The 23,844-nt window shown below is 52.1% G+C and overlaps 1 protein-coding gene across 1 annotated transcript; it reads right to left on the bottom strand.

Moving 5' to 3' along the window:
• Nucleotides 1–1,168: 1,168 nt before the first annotated feature.
• GLTP (glycolipid transfer protein) lies at nucleotides 1,169–22,867 on the bottom strand. The gene is made up of 5 exons (XM_072802880.1): nucleotides 22,671–22,867; nucleotides 8,019–8,077; nucleotides 6,889–7,022; nucleotides 4,041–4,191; nucleotides 1,169–2,365 (listed from the first exon to the last, which is right to left on the bottom strand). The coding sequence occupies exons 1-5, from the start codon at nucleotides 22,771–22,773 to the stop codon at nucleotides 2,183–2,185; spliced, it is 630 nt and encodes a 209-aa protein (XP_072658981.1). The 5' UTR covers nucleotides 22,774–22,867; the 3' UTR covers nucleotides 1,169–2,182.
• Between the last annotated feature and the right edge of the window lie 977 nt (nucleotides 22,868–23,844).

Here is a 23,844-nt window from a genome sequence, read left to right as displayed (position 1 = left end):
GCCTTCCCAGTCCCACTGGGCTATGTTAGAGACCTGAAGACAGGCTCTTTCAGTAATCTCTACCCCCAACGTGGGGCTCAAACTCACAACCCCAAAATCGAGAGTTGCCTGCTCTACTGATGGAGCCAGCCAGGGACCCCAAGAAAGGCTGTTTTTAAAAGGAAGGTGGAGATTTCTTTTTACATGTTGGCAGAATTTTGTGTTTCTAGGAAACCCATAGTGAAACAAGCCTAAAAAGCAGTTATTGCTTAGAAAGGTCAGTAGCATTCCTATACCAGCAATGTTGGTATAATAAATAAATATAATATTAATAAAATAATAATAGAATATAATGAAATCAGAGACAGGTGTCCGTCCCTTGGCCATGCCCAAGGCAGCCTTCTAAACTGGCTACCTGACTACATTGAGCAGGAGACCCCTGAAGGTGGTCCATCATTTTCCAGGTCATGTTCAAATCCCTTCCTAGTGTGAACACTCATGTGTGGGCATGCGCACATGTACACACACACAACCTGCTGTGTGTCGAGCCACCAGGTCTTTGCCTATACCTTGGAGCGTGCCCTGCCCCTTCTCTGCCAGGCTCTTCCCCACCCTACCCCTTCCGTGGAGGCTCAGTGCCAGCTGTGACTCCCCCAGATGCATCCCAGGATGTGGCCCCTCATCGGTGACCCCATGCACCCTCTGGACACTGGGATACTGGCTACTCTATATCATCATTGTTGATGTGCTGGCCCATCTCGCCCACTAGGTGACTATCAACTTGGTAGGACCAGGAATGAAGTAAAATAAAGATTCTCCGTGTAATGCTAGTATCAGAAAAAGCATCAGCCTATCAGAAAGTGCAATAACCGCAGGTTAGGGAGGCCATGGGGATTGCTGGGGACCGAGGTAAAGTGGAGAATACATTTGTCCACTTGTCCCATCCAGCCAAGGGGGCAGCTATTTCCCAGATCCTGCCATACAGTCCTATTTTTTTTTTTTTTGAAAGAAGCTAGAAATTAAGATTTGTGTGCGAAATTTCCCTAGTTTCTCACTGTGGCAACCACTTCTATTTTTATAAACCATGGAGGCCAGAATATAGGTTCTTGGCTGGTCCCCGGTTATAAACTCTGTTCCGGAGTGGGGTAGGGGGTGGGGAGAAGAATCACGAACCAAAACAGCACATTGCTGTGATTCCAAAATAGAGATTTATTTATTAAGGATCATTTAGTTTCTGCATAAAAATCACCAATTGTTCCTCATTGGGTTTTCAACACACACACATCAATTCTTCTGGGGTTGCTTCATCTACCCCAACACTTTAAAAAATACAGCTCTTTTTTTAGCGCCAGGAAGGACAGTTAAGGCAGCGAGGCATTTTTCTTGGGTCTCAGCAGATGGAGGATTCACCCTCTCCCCCTTGAGAGAATACACATGGTAGGCAGTTTCTTAGGTTGGAAAAGCTGTCCCTGAAGAAAATAACTATGCAGAAGAATGCAAGTATAGTCATCTGTGGTCACTTATTTGTGCCTGATAGCTTTAAAATACACACACACGCACCCCCTTCGCCATCAAAGGCTTGCTGGTTGGTTTCAGCTATAAAAACACTGCCTGGCAAAAGACAGTAAGAAAGGACAGAATCTGTAATGACAGTGTTGTGAGGTTGGGCCGTGCAAACCACATGAGAAGACACACCAGTTTGCTTTTTAAAAAAAAAAAAAAGAAAAAAAAGAGCCCACCACAGGGGCCCTGTATAATTTCAAATCAAACTCCTCATGGTCCTTAAAATACCCAAAACATCATTCAGCCGGATCCTAAGGACACACGTTTCTTTTTCAAGTGAGGTGTATGACACACAGCTCCCCCAGAGTTAGGCTCTGCGTGGGGGCAAAACCAAAACAAAGAAACCCCTTAGGACTTGATTAGAAACATTAATTGATTTTTACCACACTGAAATGAAGGGATAGTCAGTCTGTGCTGTCATGAAATTCAAAGGGGATTCGGAAGTAGGGTTGTTATTTATTGCTCCGTTAGGATGAACCCCCAAAATGACTTTTAAAAAACCCGGGGTTGATCGTCCCCCTCAGGCCCCCAGTGGGCCCGGGCCCGGCCTCTGGGTGGCTGGGCGGGGTGGGGGGAGGCCCGCCGGTGTGATTCACAGTGATTCGGGTTCCCTGGTGCTACAAGCGGCCCCCGGACGCGCCTACACCTTGTAGTTGAGCTCGGCGTTCATCTTGGTGTACATCTCGTAGATGACGTCGATGGTGGCCGTGTAGTTGACCAGGAAGAGGCGGACCTTCTCCAGGCACTCCTCCTCCGTCACGTTCTGCCCCTTGGAGAGCGCTTTCAGGAAGTCGGACTTGTAGGGGGCCGCGTACAGCGCTGCCTTGAGTCGGGGACAGGGGAGGCGTTAGGGGACGTCCCCCAGGCCGTGCTACTCGTGGCGTGGTCGGCAGGGAAAGGAAGAGGGAGATGTGTGTGCCCTTCTACCCCCGTGACGGACGGCAGGACGGACACCAGCTTTGGGGACCCACAGACCTGGCTTCAACTTCCAGCTTGGGCCGCCGACTAGCTGGGAGCCTTGAGCAAGTTACTTAGCCTCTCTGAGCCTCAGTTTCCTCATCTGTAAAATGGGGATGGTGATGGCACCCGCTGAATCAGGTTGTAAAGGATCGAAGGGGTGGTACCCAGGGCTCCACGCGGCACCGGGCACCCGGCAGTGTCCGGCACCCAGGGGCCTCTGGCCTCTGGCCTCTGGGTTCCCTGCTCTGGAGAAGAAGGTGGACCAGGGAGAGACGACCGCTAATACGGACCGTGGCCTCTCTTGTCCTTCAGGGGACAACACTTCCCTAACTTTTAGGGCTTCCCTCACACTTGAAAAGTACCGAGAACCAGAAATGCACAAAATTGCAGAACCAGAAAGGAAGCGGTGCGGCTGGGTGAGATGCCCAGGCTGAGTTTGAGCGGGGGTGGGGTGGGGGGAGTTATAAATAATATCATCACTATGAACAGCACAGCGTCAAGTTCCTGAGTGTAAACCGTGCGCCCAGCACTCCGTACACAGTAACCTGCTCAATCTTCACCACGACCCTTGGAGGTGGGGCTCAGTTTACACCCACTTGAAAGATGAGTACGCAAAGGCTCAGGGAGGTAGAACCTCAGACCCCATCTTACTGTGTGACCTGGAGCCAGACAGTTAACCTCTCTGAGCGCCAGATTCCTCATCTGAGAAAGGGGGTTAAGGATGTACCCACTTCACGGTGCCTTCGTGAAGGACACCGCCCGTGGGCAGCACACCCTGGGCCAGGTGCACAGGACACCGCTATCATTCGGGCACCGGTTGCTAGGCCTTTGCAAGGGAGCAACATACTGCAAGGAGGACAGGGCTTCACGGGCTGCCCAGGATGGGCCCTGCCCTCAGCACCACCAGGTGGCACCGCCCAGAGGTGTCCCAGCTTTTTGGGCCTATACCCAGACTGACTCCTGGGCCAGCCTGTGCCTTGTGGGAAAGAGACCAGCCTGTCAGACTCTGGTTCTCAGGGGAATGAGAATGGGCTGCAGGAGAGAGGGTGGCCAGGGCCCCCAAGGGCCTCTTGAGATCTCTGAAGTGGGCCTCTCAGCCTGGCGACCCTGGGGGCCCTCAGGCAACCAGGCTGGTGCTGCAGCCCATTTCCAGAAACTCTGGCCAATGTCATCCCAACATAAGCCACCAAGACCCTGTGGGCCAGTGTCTCTTCAGCAGATGCCCCAGTGGGTACAGGAGCCTTGCTTCTCTTCCCTGCTCAGGGTGAGGATCTGGGCAGATTTCAAAGGGGCCAAACGGGCCTGCCTGCCAGCAAGTCTCTGCCAGGTTTCTCCCACGGCCCCCTAGTCAGGCCTCATGGGACACTCAGCAGAAACCCATGGAGCATCTACAGTAACAGCCCCTGTGGCCAGAGATGGGACTGGGCAGGCACATGTGATAGGGCCCCTCAGCGCACCAGCCTCCCCTATAGACAGGGAGCCCTTCTGGAGCCCAGGCGGGCCACGGCTGAGGAGCGGCAGGTGTGGGGCTAGCTCACCTGGAAGATCTTCTGCACGATCCAGCCATGGTACTTCTTGAGGGCCATCTCGTAGGCTTTGGTGGCATTGACACGGATGAGGTTGGGGTGATTCTCATCCCGCTCCCCATCACAGATGCTCTGGAGGAATACCTGGATGAAGCGGAGGCCTCTGCAGCCCAGGAGAGAGATGGCTCTTCAAGACCATGCGCGTTCCTGCCCGACGCCCAGCCAGCACATCCCCACAGGTGGCAGTCCCTGCCGCATCTGGATGCCAGCACTTGCTGTGCGCCACGTGGCAGTGGTCACTCCTCAAGTGTTGTGCTTAACCTAGCTCACATGTAGCGTGACCACCCGGCTTAATGTGGCATCACTGTGGGGCCGTGTCTACCCAAGGCCGCTGCTGACTGCTGGCCGCTGACTGCGGTCCCTGCTGGGCTGTAAGGTCTACAAGGCCAGGTCTGGGGCTGTCTTACCCGCTTCTGTGTCCACGGGCCTCCCCTGGGCTGGCCCGCAGCAGGCGGCCGTCAGCGCTTGAGGACTGGCCCTTAGAGGGCTCACAGACCACGGACTCTGGACACACTGGGCACACTGACAAGCCTGACCCTGTGCCAGGGGCCCCCCACCTGCACCACTTCCCCAAAGCCACTGTCTGCATCCTCCTGTGGCCATTCCAGCCCTTCCTTCAGGTGAAGGGTGATGCTCTAAGAGCCAGGAGAAGGCCATGGGGCACAGCAGGGTGACAACATCAAAGATGGGTAAGTGCTAGTCCTCTAATGCACAGCATTTCATCTCCTGCTCCCTTAGCCCCACCGTCTACCTATTTCACAGAGGAGAACACTGAGGTGCCCCTGAAAGCCTTGGGCAAAGGCCAGGATGCGAACGCAGCTGTCTCACCCCTGAGCTGGACTCTTCCTTCGCCATCCCTCACTAATCCCCCAGGGTCCCTGGATGAACCCCCCCCCTCCTTCCCTACAGGGAGGTGGGGATCAGGTTGGAGGGCTCTCAGGGGCAGGAGCACTGGTGGACTAAAGTGTCTTCTAACTTTATCACCTGTGAGGTACAGGGAAGTCCTCTGTGCCTGGATCAGCCTGGGCTGTGGGACTGAGCCCAGGGGACAATCCCAGCCCTGTCCCAGTCGGCCACCTCTCTTGAGCCTCTGCCTCCCCCTACCTGGCCCTAATGACCAACCCTCTACCCAGCAGCTGGGATGCAGCACCATCTGACCCTGTTGCTGACCAGCCTCATGGCCTTAGGTGGCTCCCCCACAGCCCTGATCACACTAGGACTCACCCTCGTCCAGCCAACCTGGTCCCTCCCTGCTCCTGCCTCATGTCCAGAGCCTGCTGGACCAGACCCTCCCAGAGCAACAACACACTGGGCCTCTCCTGCCCCTCCCACCTTTCAAAGGCCTCATCCTCTTGGGACCTGCCTGCTCAGTCCCAGAGACTCTGCTTGGCACCCTTCCTCCAGGAAGCCCTCCCTGACTTCTCTCTGCTTTAGGCTCTGCTATCCTGCTGTCAGGATCCACATACCAGCCTGATGTCCCACCCAGGCTGTGGTACTCGCAGTGGGGTCCTGCCTCATTCAGTGCGGCATCCCACACACCCAGCACACAGCAGGCGCTTATTACGTGCTCAGCCTGTTGGCATCTCCTTTCACCTGCCCTCCCAGGCATCTGGCTTTGTCCCTGTCTGATCTGGACACGAACAACCTAACTGAGCTGAACATCATCATCTGCCTTGCTCCTCCTAAGAACCCATGGAGTGTGCTGATGGACAGACCAGGGCAGTTCTCATCCAGGCCTGGGAGTCTCTTGTTGGCAGACCAAATGGGCAGCTTGGTGGGGGCAGTTCCTAAAACATGTTGAAAGGGTGTTACCTATAGCCCACCTACCCTCTGAGGCCCACTAGGCTGCACCCTCCAGGGAGTGGACTCCCTGTTCCGTTTCACCAAGGTAGGTGGCAGGGAGAGGGGACTGGCTCCAGGGGATGGCGAAGAGACAGGGGAGGACCCTTCCTGACTCCTGACTCCAGGCCCAAGACAGGGCAACACTGGGAATAGCTGTGGGGCAGAGAGTACACCCCTGGCTGCTCTGTGGCTGCCACTGATATTTGCATAGCTAAAGGAGAATTTGTAGCTGGCAGAGAGCAGTGTGAGTGCAGCAAGCAAGGTGCCTGGCCTCTCAGCCTTGGTGGCCTTATCTGTAAAATGGGAACAGTATCTGACTTCAAGTATTTGCTGGAAGGACAATATATATAGTGATTATGAGCATTCTCAAGTCTGGGGTAGGATCATCTGGGTTTAAATCCCGTATCACGGTACCCTGCCCCCAGCCCATAGAACAAATCTGTGCAAATTGGATAGAGTTCCTTTTCCTCAAGATACTGTATTTCTGTCAAGGCACTGTCATAAGAAACAAATCTACCATGCAGGACATCTTTGTGCAGTGCACAACCTGGACAACTGTACTTAGACACTGAATCCCAGCTCTGACCTTGCGACCTGGACATGTGATTTGGCCTCCAGAGCTCCCAGTGGCCTCCCTCTGTGAGGTGGGGATAATTACCACATCTTACCCCCAGTGTATGAAATACAATCATGCATATGAAATGTTTAGCACAATGCCCAGAGTATGCACTCACTTGCTACATCTTTGATGGGACTGGAACAGGGAGTGTCACTATCAGTTGGGCCTTGGCCCCTCGGGCACTTTTCCTCAGCTACTAACTAGCATCACACAGGGGAGCCCATGTGAAAGAAAAGGAGGTGACCTCGCAGGGCAATAGGAGGGCTGGACGTTCCTCTCCTGCTGAGCAGGGCCCTCGGGCCACACAGCCACACACACCCTGCCACCCAAGCCTGTCACCTTTTCAGCCACATCAGCGCCAGCGTGGCTCCCACTTTGGGCCACTCTGCTCCGTACATTTCCTTCTCCACCTCTAGGATGTTCTGCAGGGTCCGGAACTTGGCCGGGTTGGTGTCATACACAGCTTTGATTTTCTGAAACAGAGCACGTGTAGTTTTCCTGGTGGAAAAGCTGTCCTCACAGGTGGGCAGCCCACATCTTGGTAGGGGAGCAGCCCTCCCCTTGCCCCCAGCGCCGAGACCAGTAGGAGGGCTCGTAACAGTCACTGGCTGGGGGTATTTACAGAGCACCTCCCGTGAGCTGAGAGGGGCAGAGTGCGCTATGGGCGCTGCTTTATTTGATCCGTACAGCGACGCCAATGTTGCTCTGTCACGATCCCAGTTTGCAGATGAGGACATCGAGGCTCAGAGAGGGGAAGTGATAGCTGGTACAGGTGGCAGCGGGTTACAGCCCAGACGGGCTGCAGACTCCATGTTCTCCAGCCACTACCGCTAGCTCCTCCGACACCCAGTATCTGAAGTGGACAATCGCTTTGGGATACAAGGGTGTCCAGGAACGAGGCTCCTGAGTTGGAGCCAGGCAGTTTGGATCTGAATCCCACCTCTGCCCCTTCCTTGCTGTATGACCTCAGGTGAACCTCAGCTTCCTCATCTGTAAAAATGGGGAGAATGACAGACCAGCCTCAAGGGCTGCTGGGATGATGTGATGGGACATGGTGCACCTGAGCCTGCAGGCCAGGCCCTGTGTGGATCCTCACAGGGAGAGGGTTGGTGGCTGGGAGGAAGCAGTGGGGACTCCTAGGAACAGTAGAGAAGAGGGCTGAGCCGATGCACCGGTGGACTTTGGAGTTCATTTTTTATTCGGTCCGGGGTGCATACAAGAACCAGGGGGTTCCTTCTCGAGTCAGTCCTCCAGACTGCGGGCCTGGTCAGGCTGGGACTGGGGGTGTGACTGCAAAGGATGACCAAGAGCCCTGAGCCGGATGAGCTGGGGTCACACACGTTTTCCACATCTCCTTCCTGTTCCCCAACCCGCGGAGCTCATGACAGGGAGTGGGGCCCTGGTGCCCAGCACGGGTGTAGATTCTCCACGTGGGCTCCCAGCTGTGGCTGCCAGGCCAAGATACATACCGTGATGTTGCCGCTTATGTCTGCCTTGATGGGAGTAAACACTGGGGACCCGAGGCAATCTGAGGGCAAAACAAGAAGAGAGATTCAGATTCCCAGTGAGGATGAGATTCAGGAACTCCATAAACCCTAGAGGCTTGGGAAGAGGAAGCAAGGTCACTTGGTATGTGGAGGGAAAAGCAGAGCTGTTTATAGGTTCTTATTTTACTTATTTATTCATGAGAGACACAGAGACATATAGGCAGAGGGAGAAGCAGCCTCCCTGTGGGAAGCCCGATGTGGGACTCCATCCCAGGACCCTGGCATCGTGACCTGAGCCAAAGGCAGACGCTCAACCACTGAGCCACCCAGGTGCCCCTGTGTAAAGGTATTAAAAAGGCTGATGGGCAAACTGATTTGGTGTGCTGGGCTCCCGGTGAGACCAGGTTTCCAGCTGTCGGGCTTGTCAGAGCCTCTAAAATGCAACTGGACTATCTAGGGGGCAAACCCTTTTGTCCACAGCACTGCGTCTCCCTCCGACAGCACCATCTAGAATCTTGTGTGGTGATGGAAATGTTCTGTATCTGCACTAATACGGACCCGTGCGGCTACTGAGCACTTGAAATGCGGTGTGACTGAGGAACTGGATTTGTAATTTTATTTGACTTCTGTCCACTGAGATGTAAATAGCACATGTGGCCGGTGGCTACCATATTGAGCGGCACAGCTGTATAGCACCTTGCAGAACTAATGCTCTGATAAACCCGTCTTGGCCAACAAGGCAGATCAGTGCTAACTGACCAGCTGGCCAGCAGGCAGATTGAGGGATTTTACGAGGCAGAAGAGGGGCCCGATTGATTACAAATGACCTTCTCATTCACCAGCTCCTAGGAAGGAAATGAGCTGGTGACTCAGAGGCTCCACCGTTCTGAGACCCTGCATTAGAACCCCGGAGAACACACCAACAGTGGGATTCCAGTCACTCACGGAGCACAGGAATGTGGGCTCGATGCCCCCACCCCTGGCAGGGTGGGCTGGGATGTGTCCTTTCAGCTCTGGCCTCGGCCTTCCCACCTAGCCAGTGGGGCAACAGGACCAGACATGCTGCGAGCAGGACTTGAAACAATCTACTTCCCAGATGCGTTTTATCTCTGGAATCGGTATGTTCTAGTTAAGAACATACTAGTTAAGAACTTTTTAGGGAAAAAGCTCCTGGCTCCTTTCTTGGTGTTGCCAATGACACCTGAGTTGACGGAAGGCAGACCTAGAAATTGGTAGACCTGAAATGTGAACAGCCTTGCGGCCACCCCCCCTTCTCTCCTTTGTGACCCCCCCCTACCAGACCATCACGGGGACCAGAGATGAACAAGCTCAACATGGGCTTCACCCTCAGGGCCTGAAGACAACCTAGGTCCCGCATACACATTCTCACTGTCCTCAATGCTGTGTCCAGAGACCCACCATGCCTGATACAGAGCCCAGGGGACAAAGATGCCTGAGCAGGCCAGAGGGTTCCAGACCCACCGGGGGGGGGGGGGGGGGGACGGGGGCGGGGGCGGGCAGGGGACACCAGTGCCAGACTCTCCTTGCCCAGCAGGGGCCTTGGTGTGCATGCCACCTTGACCGCACAAGACCAGAGGAATGGGGGAAGGACAGCCACAGGCTGAATTCCACCCAAGGTGACCTGGCACACCTGGCCAGCCATCTGGAACAGTCTAAGCATAGCTGTTAAAAGAGGTGCATTGGGGAAACAGCCTTAAGGTGCTATAAATGAAATACCCTAAAACCCAATGGAAAAAAAATGGGGTAGGCATCCAGCCAGGTGGGATTCGAATCCTACCCCAACCACGTCCTAGGTGAGCAAGGCTCCTCGTCTGTGTGCCTCAGTTTCCTCCAATGTCAAAAGGGGGCAGTAATAGTACTTAATTCATAGGGTTGTTATAGGAATTAAAAACCACATGTTGGATGCATGTAGCAGAGTGTCCAGTGCATGAACACTCAGTAAATGGAATTTGATCATTTTTGTGACCTCAAACTACACGGTCCAGCAAACCCAGATGTCACTCGGCTATGCTTATAAACCGCCAAGCCCTGCAGAATCTCTGCTGAATGGGAACCCATTGGGCTTGTGCCTGCATCCCCTCTATGCTCTGCCGAGCTGAGGCCCCTCGTTGGTGGGCCCAGGGTTGGTGCCTCACTTGCCCTGCTGCAGGCTCCAGGCACAGAATCCTCAGGCTGATTGGCCAGCCTTCTCTCAGCCACTGGGCTTCTCTCCCACGCCTGTGGGGGCAAACCCCCCTCCATAGGGCCATGCTGGTGCAGCTCCAAGGCCGAGGTGGTTGGCAGGGGATCCAGGTGGCTGGCCACACAATCCTGAGCACTCTGGCCTCAGAGACCTACCTGCTTATAAGGAGGATAACTACTCCATCCCACTCCCCCACCCTTTTTTTTTTTTTTTTTTTTAAGATTTTATTTATGTATTCATGAGAGACACAGAGACAGAAGCAGGCTCCATGCAGAGCCTGATGTGAGACTCGATCCTAGGATCACACCCTGGGCCAAAGGTGGCACTAAACTGCTGAGCCACCGGGGCTGCCCTCCATCCCGCTCTTTAAGCTTGTCTGAACCACTGACTTCATCCGGCAGAAACCAACCCCCCGGAGAGGTCATGCCCATCCCGACCCTCACTGGGGCCAGGCAAGTGCCATGGATGTGCTGCATGTGGACTGGTGCGGCCCTTCTAAAGGGACGGCTGCTCCCCAGCTCTGGCTGACGGCTTCATGTCCCCACCTTCCAAAAATGTAGACTGTCCAAAGACACAGGGTGAAGGGACAGATGGCCAGAGGGATGTCTAGACAGGTGCAGTAAAATATTACAGAATACAGGTGGTGGGTATACAAATATTCGCCGTAAAATTCTTTCAATTTTGCCTTATGTTTGAAAATTGTCATGGAAGATGCTGGGGGAAAAATCAGCATTTTTTGCTGTTTGTTACTCATAAAGTCATATATTTTCCTTCTTTTTTTCCAAGTCCGTTTCACTGTGATAGCAGACAGTGCTTGAGGTCCCTATGTACCATCTGTTCCCAGCCCCCTTTGGACTTGAGCTCTGAGAGGGTAGAGACCAGATCACCTGGGTTCCCCTGTGTCCCCAATGCCTGGCAAGGAGCTGGACACCATCAGGCACCTGGGTGGCATCTGTGGCACGAAAGAGGTGGGAAACATCCGGTCAGGCTCATTTTCTGTCCACTTTCTCGTACTGCCAATGGACCCAACATATGGTTCTAAGCACCCACACAACCAAGACGGCAGAGACTATGGGAAGGGGCTCAGGCCTGTTTCCCTGTCTGTGAAATGAGAACACTTAGTAGGACCTCCCCCAGTGGGCCGCTGTGAGGGGGAGAGGCGTCCTATGTACCAGGTGAGCGCTTGGCACACTGCCATGATTGCTACAGGCTGATTTCAGGGAAAACCTTCCAAGGGAGGAGACAGAAACCTGGGGCTTGCTTACAAGAGGTCATCATCAACCATGCAGGGGTGGTTTACTGGCTCGTCCCAGTGACTCGGGTCATTCGACATGCATTTCAGCAGAAAAATGTTATCCGACTTCCTTGGCTCTGAAAACAGCTCTTGTGCGGTTCTGGGCAGCCTGGCCCTGGTGGCAGGGAGAAAGGCTTTTTGTTTCCCATTCTCCTGACAGTGCGCTATCCAGGTCACGAGGCCGCCATGGTCAGCAGGAGCTGGGCCCTGACAGCAGCGGTTATTGTGTGTCGCGGCCACCACTCAGGGACAGGGCTTCTGCTCCAGCAGGGGTAGGCATGCAGGCCTCGAGCCTACTTCTGGAGCTGGGAGCAGAGCAGGCGCCGAGAGGGGCGGCAGGGTGGAGGGTGGGGTGCGGACCCCAGAACTGCCTTCCAGCAGGAAAAACATCTCTGTGGATCCGTAAATGTGCCCGCTGAGGTCACGTTAGGAGCACCCTGAAGCAGGCCACCTGGAATCAGGGAGGAAGTGGTGTGGTGCTCTAGAGTCTGCTCTTCTGGGTTCAGATCTAGGTCTGGTATAACTCTGGACAAGGGACGGAGCCATGCCGGGCTCAGGCCCCTCACTGGCCGCAGCCCACAGGTGCCGTGCGAACAGGAGGTGCTGCAGGCCCAGGTGAACTGAAATCTGCTTCAACGTGACCCAGCCAAGGCTCTGGGGCTTGTTTGTCTGTGGTGCATTCCAAGGCCACCAGGCCCAGAAAACCTGTCTAGGGTCACACAGGGGGAGCCAGGCACTCAGACATAATTACAGAACAAAGGCTGGTTCTACTACTCCATCACCTTTCTTTCTGGAATGTTTCCATCCATGTGAACTCAACAAAAGGGAGAGTATTCCGACAGGAAAACCACAAGATGATTTTAATCACCAAGTGCACAGTGGCTTTTCGGATAGTTTAAACTCAGGCTGGTCCCTGCTCTGGATAGAGCGTGACACCATCCAGGCTTACCTTTCCTATAGTATGCAGCCCTGCCCCAAAATTACCTTTCTTGTTTTACCAGTTTTGCAGATACCTCAAAGTTGTGTTTTATTGTTGTTAGCAAACAGGCTCTTTAAAATGTCATCCAGAAGCCCTCTGCCAGAGGGGAGGGAGAGGGCTTGGATGCCTTCCTGGCTCCTCATCTTACCTCCAGGCAGAAAGGAAGTTGTCTTTGAAAAACAAAAACAGGGACTTCTAGGTGGCTCAGTGGTTGAGCGTCTGCCTTTGGCTCAGGGCGTGATCCCCTGGTCCTGGGATTGCATCAGGCTCCCTATAGGGAGCCTGCTTCTCCCTCTGCTTCTCCCTCTGCCTTTGTCTCTGCTTCTCTCTGTGTGTCTCTTGTGAATAAATAAATAAAACCTTTTTTAAAAAATAGAAAATAAAAAAAAAGAAAAATCAGATATAACTCCACCATCTCACTTCATAGGACCAACTCTAATGGGCACAGATTCTAAATACAGATAAGCCTTGGTTATCAGGAATATGTGGCAAATGGCCCCTTCTGTTTGGTGTGGAAGGTTTTTCTAAGCCTGCTACTCAACCCAGAAAGCATAAGGAAAATACCACAAATCTGATTTCAAAATCCAGAGACCTCTTGTATGGAGCATAAGGATAGATCCCATCACTAATCACAGGCAAGCAACAAACTGATGATGACTGGGGTGCTGATCAGTGAAACAAACCATGGACTAAAGATTATTGTCCCTAATATGTAAAGAGCTCTAACAAACCAATAAGAAAAAAAATAGCTCAATAGAAAAATGGCAAATCACAGAACAACAATACCTTATCTCAATAATAAAAAGAAAACAAAATTAAATCAGTGAAGTATTTTTTATCTACCAAGGTTTTATGAATGCACGGACCTTTTCTAGATGAACCATTTTGTATGGAACTCATCAAAATGTAACACAGATATCCCCGCTTTCATACAGCAAGCCAAGCACAGTTTTCTAAACAGGGCCATCACTAACAATATAAATTATGGTAAAGATGTGACCCAGTAACATCGCAGACCTCCTTAACCCTTGACTAAATATGGTTCTGCACAGTTTAAAAGGAACTTTTCTTGATGGGTGGTGGTCACTTCCTCCTGCAGTGCTTTCATTCTGATAGACACTTGGAAAATAAATAGCCAACTGTGTCAGCATCACCTGCAAAATAAGAGGATATAGGTACCAAGCAAGCATTTTGTGTGTGACTCTGTGACCATTCTGGCTGGATAACCTCCTACCTGGGTCTTCACCATAGTTCAGATGAGTGTGACTGCTCAGACAGCAGAATTCCCCACGAGCCAGCAGTCACCATATGCCACTCAGAATCAGATTCATTTCTGCTTTCTCTGGCCTTAAGGTGGTTGGAAAGCAACAAGCGCTGTACACTGAGCAAGACCACAGCATGCTATGCGCAAGCTGCCCAGCAACACCTGCCCGACCCTGGGCAACAGGGTGATGGGACCACCCTGCCTGACCCACCCCCTGTCATTTCATTGCAGGAATAAGAAGCAGTCCATTTCTCAGACACACGCCTTCACTTTCGGCCTGTGTGATTCAGGATGGAAACACCTAGCCCGACCTATAAGTAGTCCAAAAAGGAAGAACAGAATGCCTGTGTCGATGCTAAGAGCCTGGTTTGGGAAGGTTCTATTTCAAATTCAATTTGTTTTTCAATAGCTGAATAATAAGGTTTCATTGTTAAAGATGAGGGGCAGGTTAACTTTACAGGTCCTGGGTTACAAGGACCATAATGAGAGGCACTCAAATTACAGCCGATGGAGATGAATCATTTATTAATCCACAAGTATGTGGGGTGGTGTGGTGTATGTGTGGGTAAGTGGGTGGGTGTGGGTGTGGATGTGATGGCTCAGTTTGCAACAAGGCCTATTTTGAAGAAAATGAACCCTGAAAACACCCACCTTCCTAAAATGAAAACTTACTGAGATAAGGCATTTTATTATTGTTATTCTGTGAATAGCTATTTTAAAAAATCCTAGCTAAAGAAGAAAGAATGTTTACAAAATAGTCTCAAATGTTGCTTAAAAGTCACTCCTATGACATGCCAACTACTCTCTATCCACAGTTGTCCACTTTGGCAAAAACCAGCCTTAAAGTGGGGATGTGGTTGGGGAATGGGTTTTTCTTTACTTGCTCTGTGGCCTGGGAAAAGTTAGTTAACCTCACTGAGTTGTGGTCTCCTCATTTGTAAAGCGAGGCTGATAATGGACCCCACATCATCGGGTTGTTGTGAGGCTTACATCAGGTTGTATAAAGGGCTCCACATGGTCTCTGGTACGTAGCCAGTGCTCCAGAGGAAAGAAAGTATTCTTTATGTTTATTATTATTGTTATTATAACATCATTTTCATCTTTTTCAACAGGCAAAGGAAATCCAGAAAAGAACAATCCCAGTGACTGAGGAATCAAAGGACAAAGAGAGGAAGGGAGGGGAAGAAAGGGGGATCCAGAAATGGGGATGGATACAATTAGCAGGAAACCTCCAGTCATAAAATCACAAATTCAAATGTATTCCGAGCCAGCTAAAAAAAAAAAAAAAAAAAAAAAAAAAGGCGATCTCAGAAGGGAGTGGAGTAAGGAACTGGGGAGAAGAGCAAGGCAGAAAATGAATCATTTCCGAGCACAGGGAAGTGTGTGCTGGCTGGCTTTTATAGGACCCTGGAGAGGGCTGATCAGCTGTAATGACTTTAAAAGCTCAGCTACAGTTAACACTCTAACAATAAAAAAAAAAAAAAAAAAAGCAGAAAAGAAAAAAGGCCCCTGATACAAGTAACGCTGTAAGAAGGTAACAAGAGGAGTTAACACCCACCCAGGCCTTTTTTAAAGGGAAACAATGAAACCTAAGACCATCACCTCACCTTGCCATTCCAAGGCTGGGGAATAAGCACTGTCAGGCCAGATGGGGATGGCCTGGTGTTCCCCTCCCCCCACACTGCCTGGGCCAGAAAAAAGGGCTGTTTTTGCCCGAATAAGACTGCCCTTCCTCGTCACAGGGCCAGCCCACTTCTAAGCCCTATGGACCTACTTTCTAGCTGTGCCACATGGTCAGGTCCCTTCACCACTCTGAACCTCAATGTCTTCTGTAAAATGGTGCCAACTCCTCATTCAAGTAAGGTCATGATAAGGCTTGGAAAGGAAATAGCGGCAAGTTCAAAGCTTGGCATATGGGAACCACTCAAAATGGGGGTTATTATGCTAGCTATGATTGGGCGCATGCATTACACCTTACAAAGCCCTCAGTCATTCATGTCACTTTCTTTCCCTTTTTTTTTTTTTTTTTTTTTTTACTTTCTTTCCCTTTTGCTTTGACACTGGCTGAGCAAATCCACTGGGCAGGCCCTGGGAGGGCCCACCTTCTGCCCTTGAGGGATTCTCAGTGGGACACTGGAGGTGAGGAGGGGCTGGATAAGCCAGCAAGACACAGAGTGGAACTTAGGTCTTTTCTCTCCTGCTTCTCCATTTTATTCCCTCCAGGAGCAGAGGCCAGACTTTAGCCATTGACCTCAGGGCCAGACTTCTCTGAACATGGAGCTGAGGAAGATCTAATCACTGTCCCTGGGGGACAGAGCAGGCAGGCACCTTGGTCTGTGCTCCGCGCTGACCTTTGGATGTTATAAATGAGGGTGCTGGAGCAATCTCAGACCAGCCGCCAAGCAGCTCTGCTGGCCCTGAGTCCTGGCAGTTGGCCACCAGACCCAGAGAGCTTTTTTTTGGAAGATCTTCATTTCCCAAGGGCTGTGTGGCAAGACATGCAGTGTCTGAAGGCCTGAGGCCTCCCCATCCTATTATGTGTGAAGATGGGAGTGATTCAGGGCACCAAGTACCAAAATCATTTGGGAAGATCACTTCCATTGACCCTCCTGAGAAGGTCGGGGCTGCAAGCCTAGACAGGGGATGAATTTCTACATGCACACAGCCTTGGCACCGTGGAACCAGGACTGGAACTCGGGCTGGCTGAGCCTGACAACAACGCCGGTGTTTCTTTTCATTCATCTACCTATGATGTTCAGAGCAGGGACTTCAGTAGACAACAGACCTAAGGTGTCTTAGTCTGCTGTCTTGGTCACCTGAAGTGACTTCCCCCTTGCTGGGCCTCAAAAGCAGCCAACCACGGCTGTCAGGGAGACAATGGGCTAACACACTGGGGCCAGGGGGTAGTTGGATCTTACTTGGGCCACAGGAGACGGCAAGTGGGATGCGTGAGAACATCAGGCACGTGTAGGTGCTCTTAAAGTCCTGGGCCCTCACTACCTACAAATGCACCACCAACTAACAACAAGAGTCTGCAGGCAGTTTCAAAATTGCAAAAACCCATTGCAGAAAGTGTATTTTTGGCTTCTTCCTCCCACAGGACATAGTTTCTTCCTTCTAGAAGGGTCCCTCCCAGGTACACAGGCTATGTCCCGTCCCTAGAGAATCCAGCCCTTAACAAACACTTGACCAAAATGATAACTAACCTGCTATAGTAAGAGGGTTAATAAATATCTGTGTTTATAAACTTAAAAAACAAAACAAAACATTACAGACATCTGATAGATGGTCAAGTCCTGGAAGGTGCTTGTCACAATGGGGAGAATAACCTCCCCTGAAGAAGGAGAACTTCTTACTCATAGACCAAGGGGTGCTGGTGGAGCTGGTTCCCAGGCAGTTAACACCATGTCCCAATTATAGAAAAATCTGACCTGTTTGAGACCTCCCCATGGGATGACTTCCATATCCTCGTCATTCAAACTTGCATTCAAAGGATCAAGGGTGGGATGCCTGGGTGGCTCAGCGGTTGAGCATTTTCCTTCGGCCCAGGGCGTGATCCTGGGGCCCCAGGATCTAGTCCTGCATTGGGCTCCCTGCATGGAGCCTGCTTCTCTCTCTGCCTGTGTCTCTGCCTCTCTCTCTCTCTCTCTGTGACTATCATAAATTAAAAAAAAAAAAAAATCTGTCTCTCATGAATAAATAAATAAAATCTTTTTTTTTTTAAGATTTATTTATTTATTCATTCAGATTCAGAGAGAGCAAGAGAGAGGCAGAGACACAGGCAGAGGGAGAAGCAGGCTCCACGCAGGAAGCCCGATGTGGGACTCATCCAGGGTCTCCAGGATCACACCCCGGGCTGCAGGCGGCGCCAAACCGCTGCGCCACGGAGGCTGCCCCTAAATAAAATCTTAAAAACAAAAACAGAAACAAAACAAAGGAGCAAGGGTTATGGGCAAACCAATGATGGGGCACACACCTCAGATGAAACCTGCATATCTGGTCTGCAGTTCCCAGAATCTTAGATGAGTCCTTGTGGGCCCAGCAGAGTCCTGGACTTCAGTAGCCAAGCAGGCTGGCTCCATGGGGGCACAGGAGATGGGGGTTCTCCTCTTCCAGACAGGAAGCCAGGAGAGCAGGCAAGCACAAGCCAAAACCACTGCATAAGGAGTCCCAAGGCCTGAGTTCTGAGTTCTAGCTGGACTCTACTGGTTACCCGCCCTGGGCTGTGTGACCCTGGGCAAGTCACCTAGCCTCTTGGGCCTCGGTTTTTCTGGTTGTATAATAAGAAGCTAATTCTGTGCTTCTGGGCTGCCACTGGCCCCCCAAAATAGAGCAACCATTGAACCAAAGGGGTGGGAAATCACTCTTTTGGGGGTTTTCCCTATGACTACTTAATGAGCACCAGCTATGTGCAAGACCTAATTCTCTGGACATCCACTTAATTAAATAAGAGATCTGGATAAAGAAAAATCAGCCCCAAAATTTGAATTTCAAGCACTGAGAGATGGGAAGCATTCCCTTCAACCCCTGCATCTCAGTTCCTCCTTAAACAGTGAAAGCAAACAGGTGTGAAGTCATGTACTGTGTCTGGCTGACCTGGAGCAGTGTGTTAAGAAATGCTAAGGTTGTATCTAGACTTAACGGAAAAGAATAGTACCATGACTGATTAATAATGTCTGCCATGGGTATGGTTTGTGAGCTATGTATTTTAATTTAGAAAGAGGGAGAAAAGCCAAACTGCTTCTAGAAAGAACCCAGGGAGAAAAAAATAAGAATGAAACCAAAAGCATTCACTCAGCAAATACCACTAGCTCACCCAGGGCTAGGCACTGAAATAGCTCAAAGTCACAGACTGTGATAGTTCTAGGGTAGTCTAAGGGAATTAGGAGAGACTTTCTGGATGAGGCAACTTTCCTGTGGGAATAAGTGGAATCCAGCCAGGCACAAGGAAGGTGGTAGGCTGGAGAGGAGTGGTGTGCCAGGCAGAGGCAAGTGATGGCATGGTACCATTTGTGGGGCTGTAAGCCATTCAGAGAGGCTATAGAACAGATATGAAGGTAGGGTAATAGGGAGCCATTGAGGCTTTTAGGCAGGGAGTGACAAGATGAAATGACATCTAGGTCTCTCCCTCCGCCTCTCCCACTCCCTGGGCCCTCTGTTAATGCCGGAGGGCATTGCTGCATAATTGACCTAAAAGATGAGAGAGCAGACCTTACAGAAGTCAGTTGCAAGCTGATCACTCAGAGGTGAGATCCAATTACTAGGTCAAGGTGGAGGAACAAGATGGACACAGGGCTGGACATAGTAAAACCTGTACCGCTCCAGGGATTTAGGCTGGAGATAAGGAGGCAGGGCTAGCCCATGACGTGGATGCTCTAAGCCACATCTGACCTCCAGTCCCAAGAATCAGCATCCACCCACGGCCAACCAATTCTGTGACAAACCACACCTGAAAAAAGTGAAAGGGATGTGATTGCTCTAATAGGTTAAAAGCCTTCATATCCTTTGACTCAGAAATTTCACTTCTAAAGGGTAGAACTCATGAAAGAAGTATACAAAGAAACACGTATAAGGATGTTCATTGCAGCGTTGTTTACCGGAGCAGATAATGGGAAGCGACGTAACTGTTCTATAGCAGGGGACTGGTCAAATAAATGACAGCTACATTCAAACAAAAGAGTTCTAAGCAGCTACGAGAAACAATGATTGGCATGGAAAGATGCTGTAGAGCTGGGCAGAAAAAGCAGCTTATACCTTTTCCCTTAAAGATGGATAAGAATGAGTCCAGAAGGAAATAACCTGAAACATCAGCAGAGAGGCTCTCAAAACAAACTAAAAAAAAAGGGATCTCCAAAGGTTCTAAGAGGATTAGTTCCACATAGAGTACTGGCACATAGTAAGTGCTCAAAAAACGACAAGGAGATTTTCATCATTTTTTTCTTGCTCAACTATCCTTTGATAAGCAGAGCTTCCTGGTAGCATTATATACTTTTTAAAAACATAGCTTTCAGGGCGCCCGGGTGACTCAGTCGATTAAGCATCTGACTCTTGATCTCAGCTCAGATCTTGACATTGTGAGATGTGAGTTCAAGCCCCACTTAAATAAAAAATAAATAAATAAATAAATAAATAAATAAATAAATAAATAAATAAATAAAAATAACAACACAGCTTTCAGCCCTTTGCCCTCTTTATACCAAGAGCGGTGGTTCTCAACCACATTTTGTCCCCTTCCGGATCTTTTTGGTTGTCACAACTTGGGAGAGGGGGTGCTTCTGGCATCTAGCCAGCCAGAGACGCCACTAAAACATCCTCCAATGTGCAAGACGGCCCCCCACCACCACCACAAAGAGTGATCCAGCCTCAGTGGGCAGCAGTGCCATGGTGGAGGAGCCCTGATTTGGAGGCAACTGTCACTGCAACCTTTCTCAGACTTCTAACATCCCTTAAGCCAGCCAGACCTGCTCCGTTCAAGAGACACACATAAACCACCCAGATCATCCAGGTGACCAGATGCTCCCAAGATTTCATAGAGCCCCTGTGTTAGAGCCGACAGTGGATCTCAACTGACCCTTGAGTCTCAGAGAAAGCCCCTGGTGGGAGCATCCTCGTAAACCTTAAATCCTCAGGAGAAACTCTTCTCCCAGAGAGCATAATGGTTCAAAATGGATTATCACATTTTTTTAGAGTGCTAAGAATTATTCTGTGTGGGCCAACCCACTGGGACTTCTGTATAAATGGCGCTTCTGTCAGCACATGTGATGCCCCACAGCACACAGCTCACAGCAAAGACAAGGGTCCTTTGAGATCAGGGAAAGGGAGGAGGGGATGCTCTTCAGCCCTGGCATCATAGCACGGCTGACTCCAGCACCCACCATCCCCTTCCCTCTAAAACCAGACAGAATCACATCCAATGAGGGTGCTCCCTCTCCCCGCTGCAGAACTGCAGGACATGCACCAATGCTGACCATAAGAGACGAAAAGACCACAGGGCTTAACTTGGGGTTTATCCATCTCCACACTGCTAACATTTGGGGCTGGATCAATTCTTTGTGATGATGCTTGCCCCGTGCAATGTAGGGTATCTTGCAGCATCCGCCACCTCTACCCACTACTTGCCAGCAGCACCTCCTTGCACACTCCCCCTCCCCGTCCCCCAAGCTGCGACAAACAAAAATGCCTCTAAACATTGTTGGATGTCCCCCCCCCCCCAGGGGCAAAACTGCCCCCAGCGGAGAACCACCACCTTAAACAGACTCTGAATCCTTGTCCAGGGCAAGCTGGTTCTGTCCTGTGAATGTTCCCAGAACAAGAGGCAAGGTGGGAGGCACACAAATGATTAATTCCTCATCGCTGATGCCAGTTAGTTCCCAAGGCCCTGCCGGGAGAATCAGTGTTCTGTCAACACTTAAACACCAATAAGAAGCACATCTCATTCATTCCATGAGTATTAACTGAGGACCTACTATGTGCCAGGGCTGTTCTGGGTCCTGAGGATGCAGCAGCAGACACAAAAGCCCAAGATCCTGCTCTCAGGTTGCTTACCCAGGTCTGCAGATCATACAAACCAGGGGACTGCACCTGATTCATCCAGCACTGATTCATCTACTATGTGAAGGAACCCAAATGGGATCCAGGAACCCATATGATGCACCAGGTGAAGCACTCCCCCCACACCTAGAGCCACACTCAGGGCTCTACACACATTTACTCCCAGCAGCCAGGCTTAAGGATCAGCATCCCCATTTCACAGATAGGGACCACTCACTAGGGGGATCGTGAGTGACCACCTGGGCGCCAAATCTCTTCAGTTGCAAGTCAGTCCGTCGTTCTGTCAGCTTGTGGTTTCAGCTTAACTCTGTCCTGGGGGCTGGTATCTTCCTGGCAAAAGGCCACTGAGTGCACCGGCACGGGGCTGGGCAAGCCCATGTGGAAGAGAGAAAAGCAGAGATTCCGGATGCATCCTTTAGCCAGGACCCAAAAGGCAAAGGGCAGGGAGCAGATGGTATTGTCTGTTATTTCCCATCTTCCATCCAGGGCCGGGGCTGGGCTCCGGGAGGGGAGGAAGGAGGCTCTGAAGCTGGGTTAGGGACTGGTCCAGCCAAGCACCCTGTGTCTGATGTCACCCCCACAAAGCAGCTTCCCCTGTCCCGACCCCTGTCCTAAATGGAGAAAAAACTTTAGGTGGTTCCCCCTAAAAAGGGGCGCCAGACTTTTGCAACTCCATCCTCCTCATCCTTCCCGGCTTCCTCATTCCACCCTTGGGAGTGGGGGTGGGGTGTCTTTGATCTGGAATTGAGGGAATTCTGAGAAAAAAAGAGTTTACAAAGTCCCAAGAGGAAAAGACTACGACAATAAGGAAAAGAGAGGGCTTATGAAATAGGAGGATTATCCTAAGGGGAGGAAGCTGAAAGCCATTCTGAAAAGGAAGAAGGGAATGATGGGGTGAGGGATATAAGGGTATGGGACTCGGGGGAGAAGGGGCGGGATGCTTTGAGGGAGATGGAAGATGGGGAAGTTGAGGGTTTGGAAGGGTAAGGGGTGTCTGGGGGAGACGGATGATTGGGGGATCCCAAGGAAGCGGTGAACTGGGGGCATCTGAAGGATTCCGTGGAACGTGAAGTGCCTGGAGATGAAGGAACGGAGACGGAGCTCCGGGTGTCCGGGGAGAGATGGAGGATGTGCCATGTCGGAGAGAGAGAGGATCGGGGAGTGGTCTGGGTTAGGGAGGCCGGGGGTGCCCAGAAGGAAAGGGGTCTAGGTCTTGGGTGCCCGGGGAGATAGGATCGGGGGCGCCCGGGAGAGGGACGGCGGGAGGCTGGAGGCTGCTCGCGGGAGGGGGCTGGGCGTCTGCGGCAGCGCTGCGGGCCGGCTCCCCCCGCACCCCGGCTCACCGAAGAAGGGCGGCAGGTGGGACACCGCCTCCAGGAAGGGCCCCGTCTCGATCTGCTTGTCCGCGGGCAGCGGCTTCAGCAGGTGTTCGGCCAGCAGCGCCATTTCGGGGTCGAGGCCGGCGGTGATGCCCCAGCCGGCGCCGCGGGCGTCCACGCCGCCCCCCGGGCCGCCGCCGTCCGCGCCGGGGCCGTCACTGCCGCCCGCCGCAGGCTCCGGGGACGCCAGCGTCGCCACTTCCGCCCGCGCCGCGCCCCGCGTAGCCGAGCGCTCAGCGCCGCCCGCAGGCCGAGAGCCTAAGCGCCCCGCCGCGCCGCCCCGCCCCCGCCCGCCCGCGCCAATCCGCGCCCGCCGCCGCGCCCGCCCGCCCAATCCGCGCCCGCCGCCGCCCGCCGCCGCGCCGCCATTGGTCAGGGGGCGGGGCCGGCCTGTGCGGCGCGGAAGCGCGCGGCCTCGCGGGGCCAGGTCCGCCCGGGCGAGCCGCTCCCGGGTGAGCCTGCCGCTCCCAGGTGGGCCTGCCGCTCCCGGGTGAGCCTGCCGCAGGTGTCTCCTGCTGCCTCCCGGCGTATTCCCCCTCCGCCCCCAACCTGGGCGGGCCGGCTCGGGTCCGGTCCTCGCCTCCTGGGGGCGTGAAACCGCTCAGGTTACATCCCAGCCCACCTGCCAGCCCGGGTTTCAGCCCAACGCAGCCAGCGCCCCCGAGGACACCTGTTTCCCCAGAAACAGAGCCCGGCCTCCAACAGCCCCAAATAACCCGTTGGGCACTGCTTGGGTCACAGTTCTCTTTGGCTGCAGCCAATGGGGGCGTTTGATTCTTCTTCAATGATGTTAGACCTATTGGACACTGCTCAAGTCACAAGCTTAGCGCAGCCAGGCCTGGCTGAGACGCCTGTTTCTCAAAATCTGCGGTCCAGCCTGACCCGAACAGCCCGATGTTGCCTGATGGACCCGGCCTGGTTTACAATCCAACTCGACCACCACCCGACTGGACACTCCTTTCGCCAAACCTAACCTCGCCTCTACAGCCCAGGATACATGCTTCTCGCCCCTTAGAGCACAAGTCACATCAATCACAATCCACCTAGATGCTGGTGGCCTAAAACCCAATGCCCGTCTTCTCCGAAAAATCTAGCGCACAGTTGTTAAGAGCTTCTCATTCATTCCAGAATAAATACT

This window comes from Canis lupus, chromosome 27 (genome assembly GCF_048164855.1).
Source record: "Canis lupus baileyi chromosome 27, mCanLup2.hap1, whole genome shotgun sequence".
Classification (NCBI taxonomy): Eukaryota; Metazoa; Chordata; class Mammalia; order Carnivora; family Canidae; genus Canis; species Canis lupus.
The sequence above is the reverse complement of the archived record's forward strand: the minus strand, read 5'-3'. Positions and strand labels throughout refer to the sequence as shown.

Excerpts from the sequence above, each read along its gene's own strand:
- GLTP (XM_072802880.1), bottom strand. The coding sequence starts at position 22,773 with ATGGCGCTGCTGGCCGAACACCTGCTGAAGCCGCTGCCCGCGGACAAG. Across the intron at positions 8,078-22,670 it reads CCACCTGCCGCCCTTCTTCG|ATTGCCTCGGGTCCCCAGTG; the intron begins GTGAGCCGGGGT and ends TTTTGCCCTCAG. Across the intron at positions 7,023-8,018 it reads ACATAAGCGGCAACATCACG|AAAATCAAAGCTGTGTATGA; the intron begins GTATGTATCTTG and ends GCTCTGTTTCAG.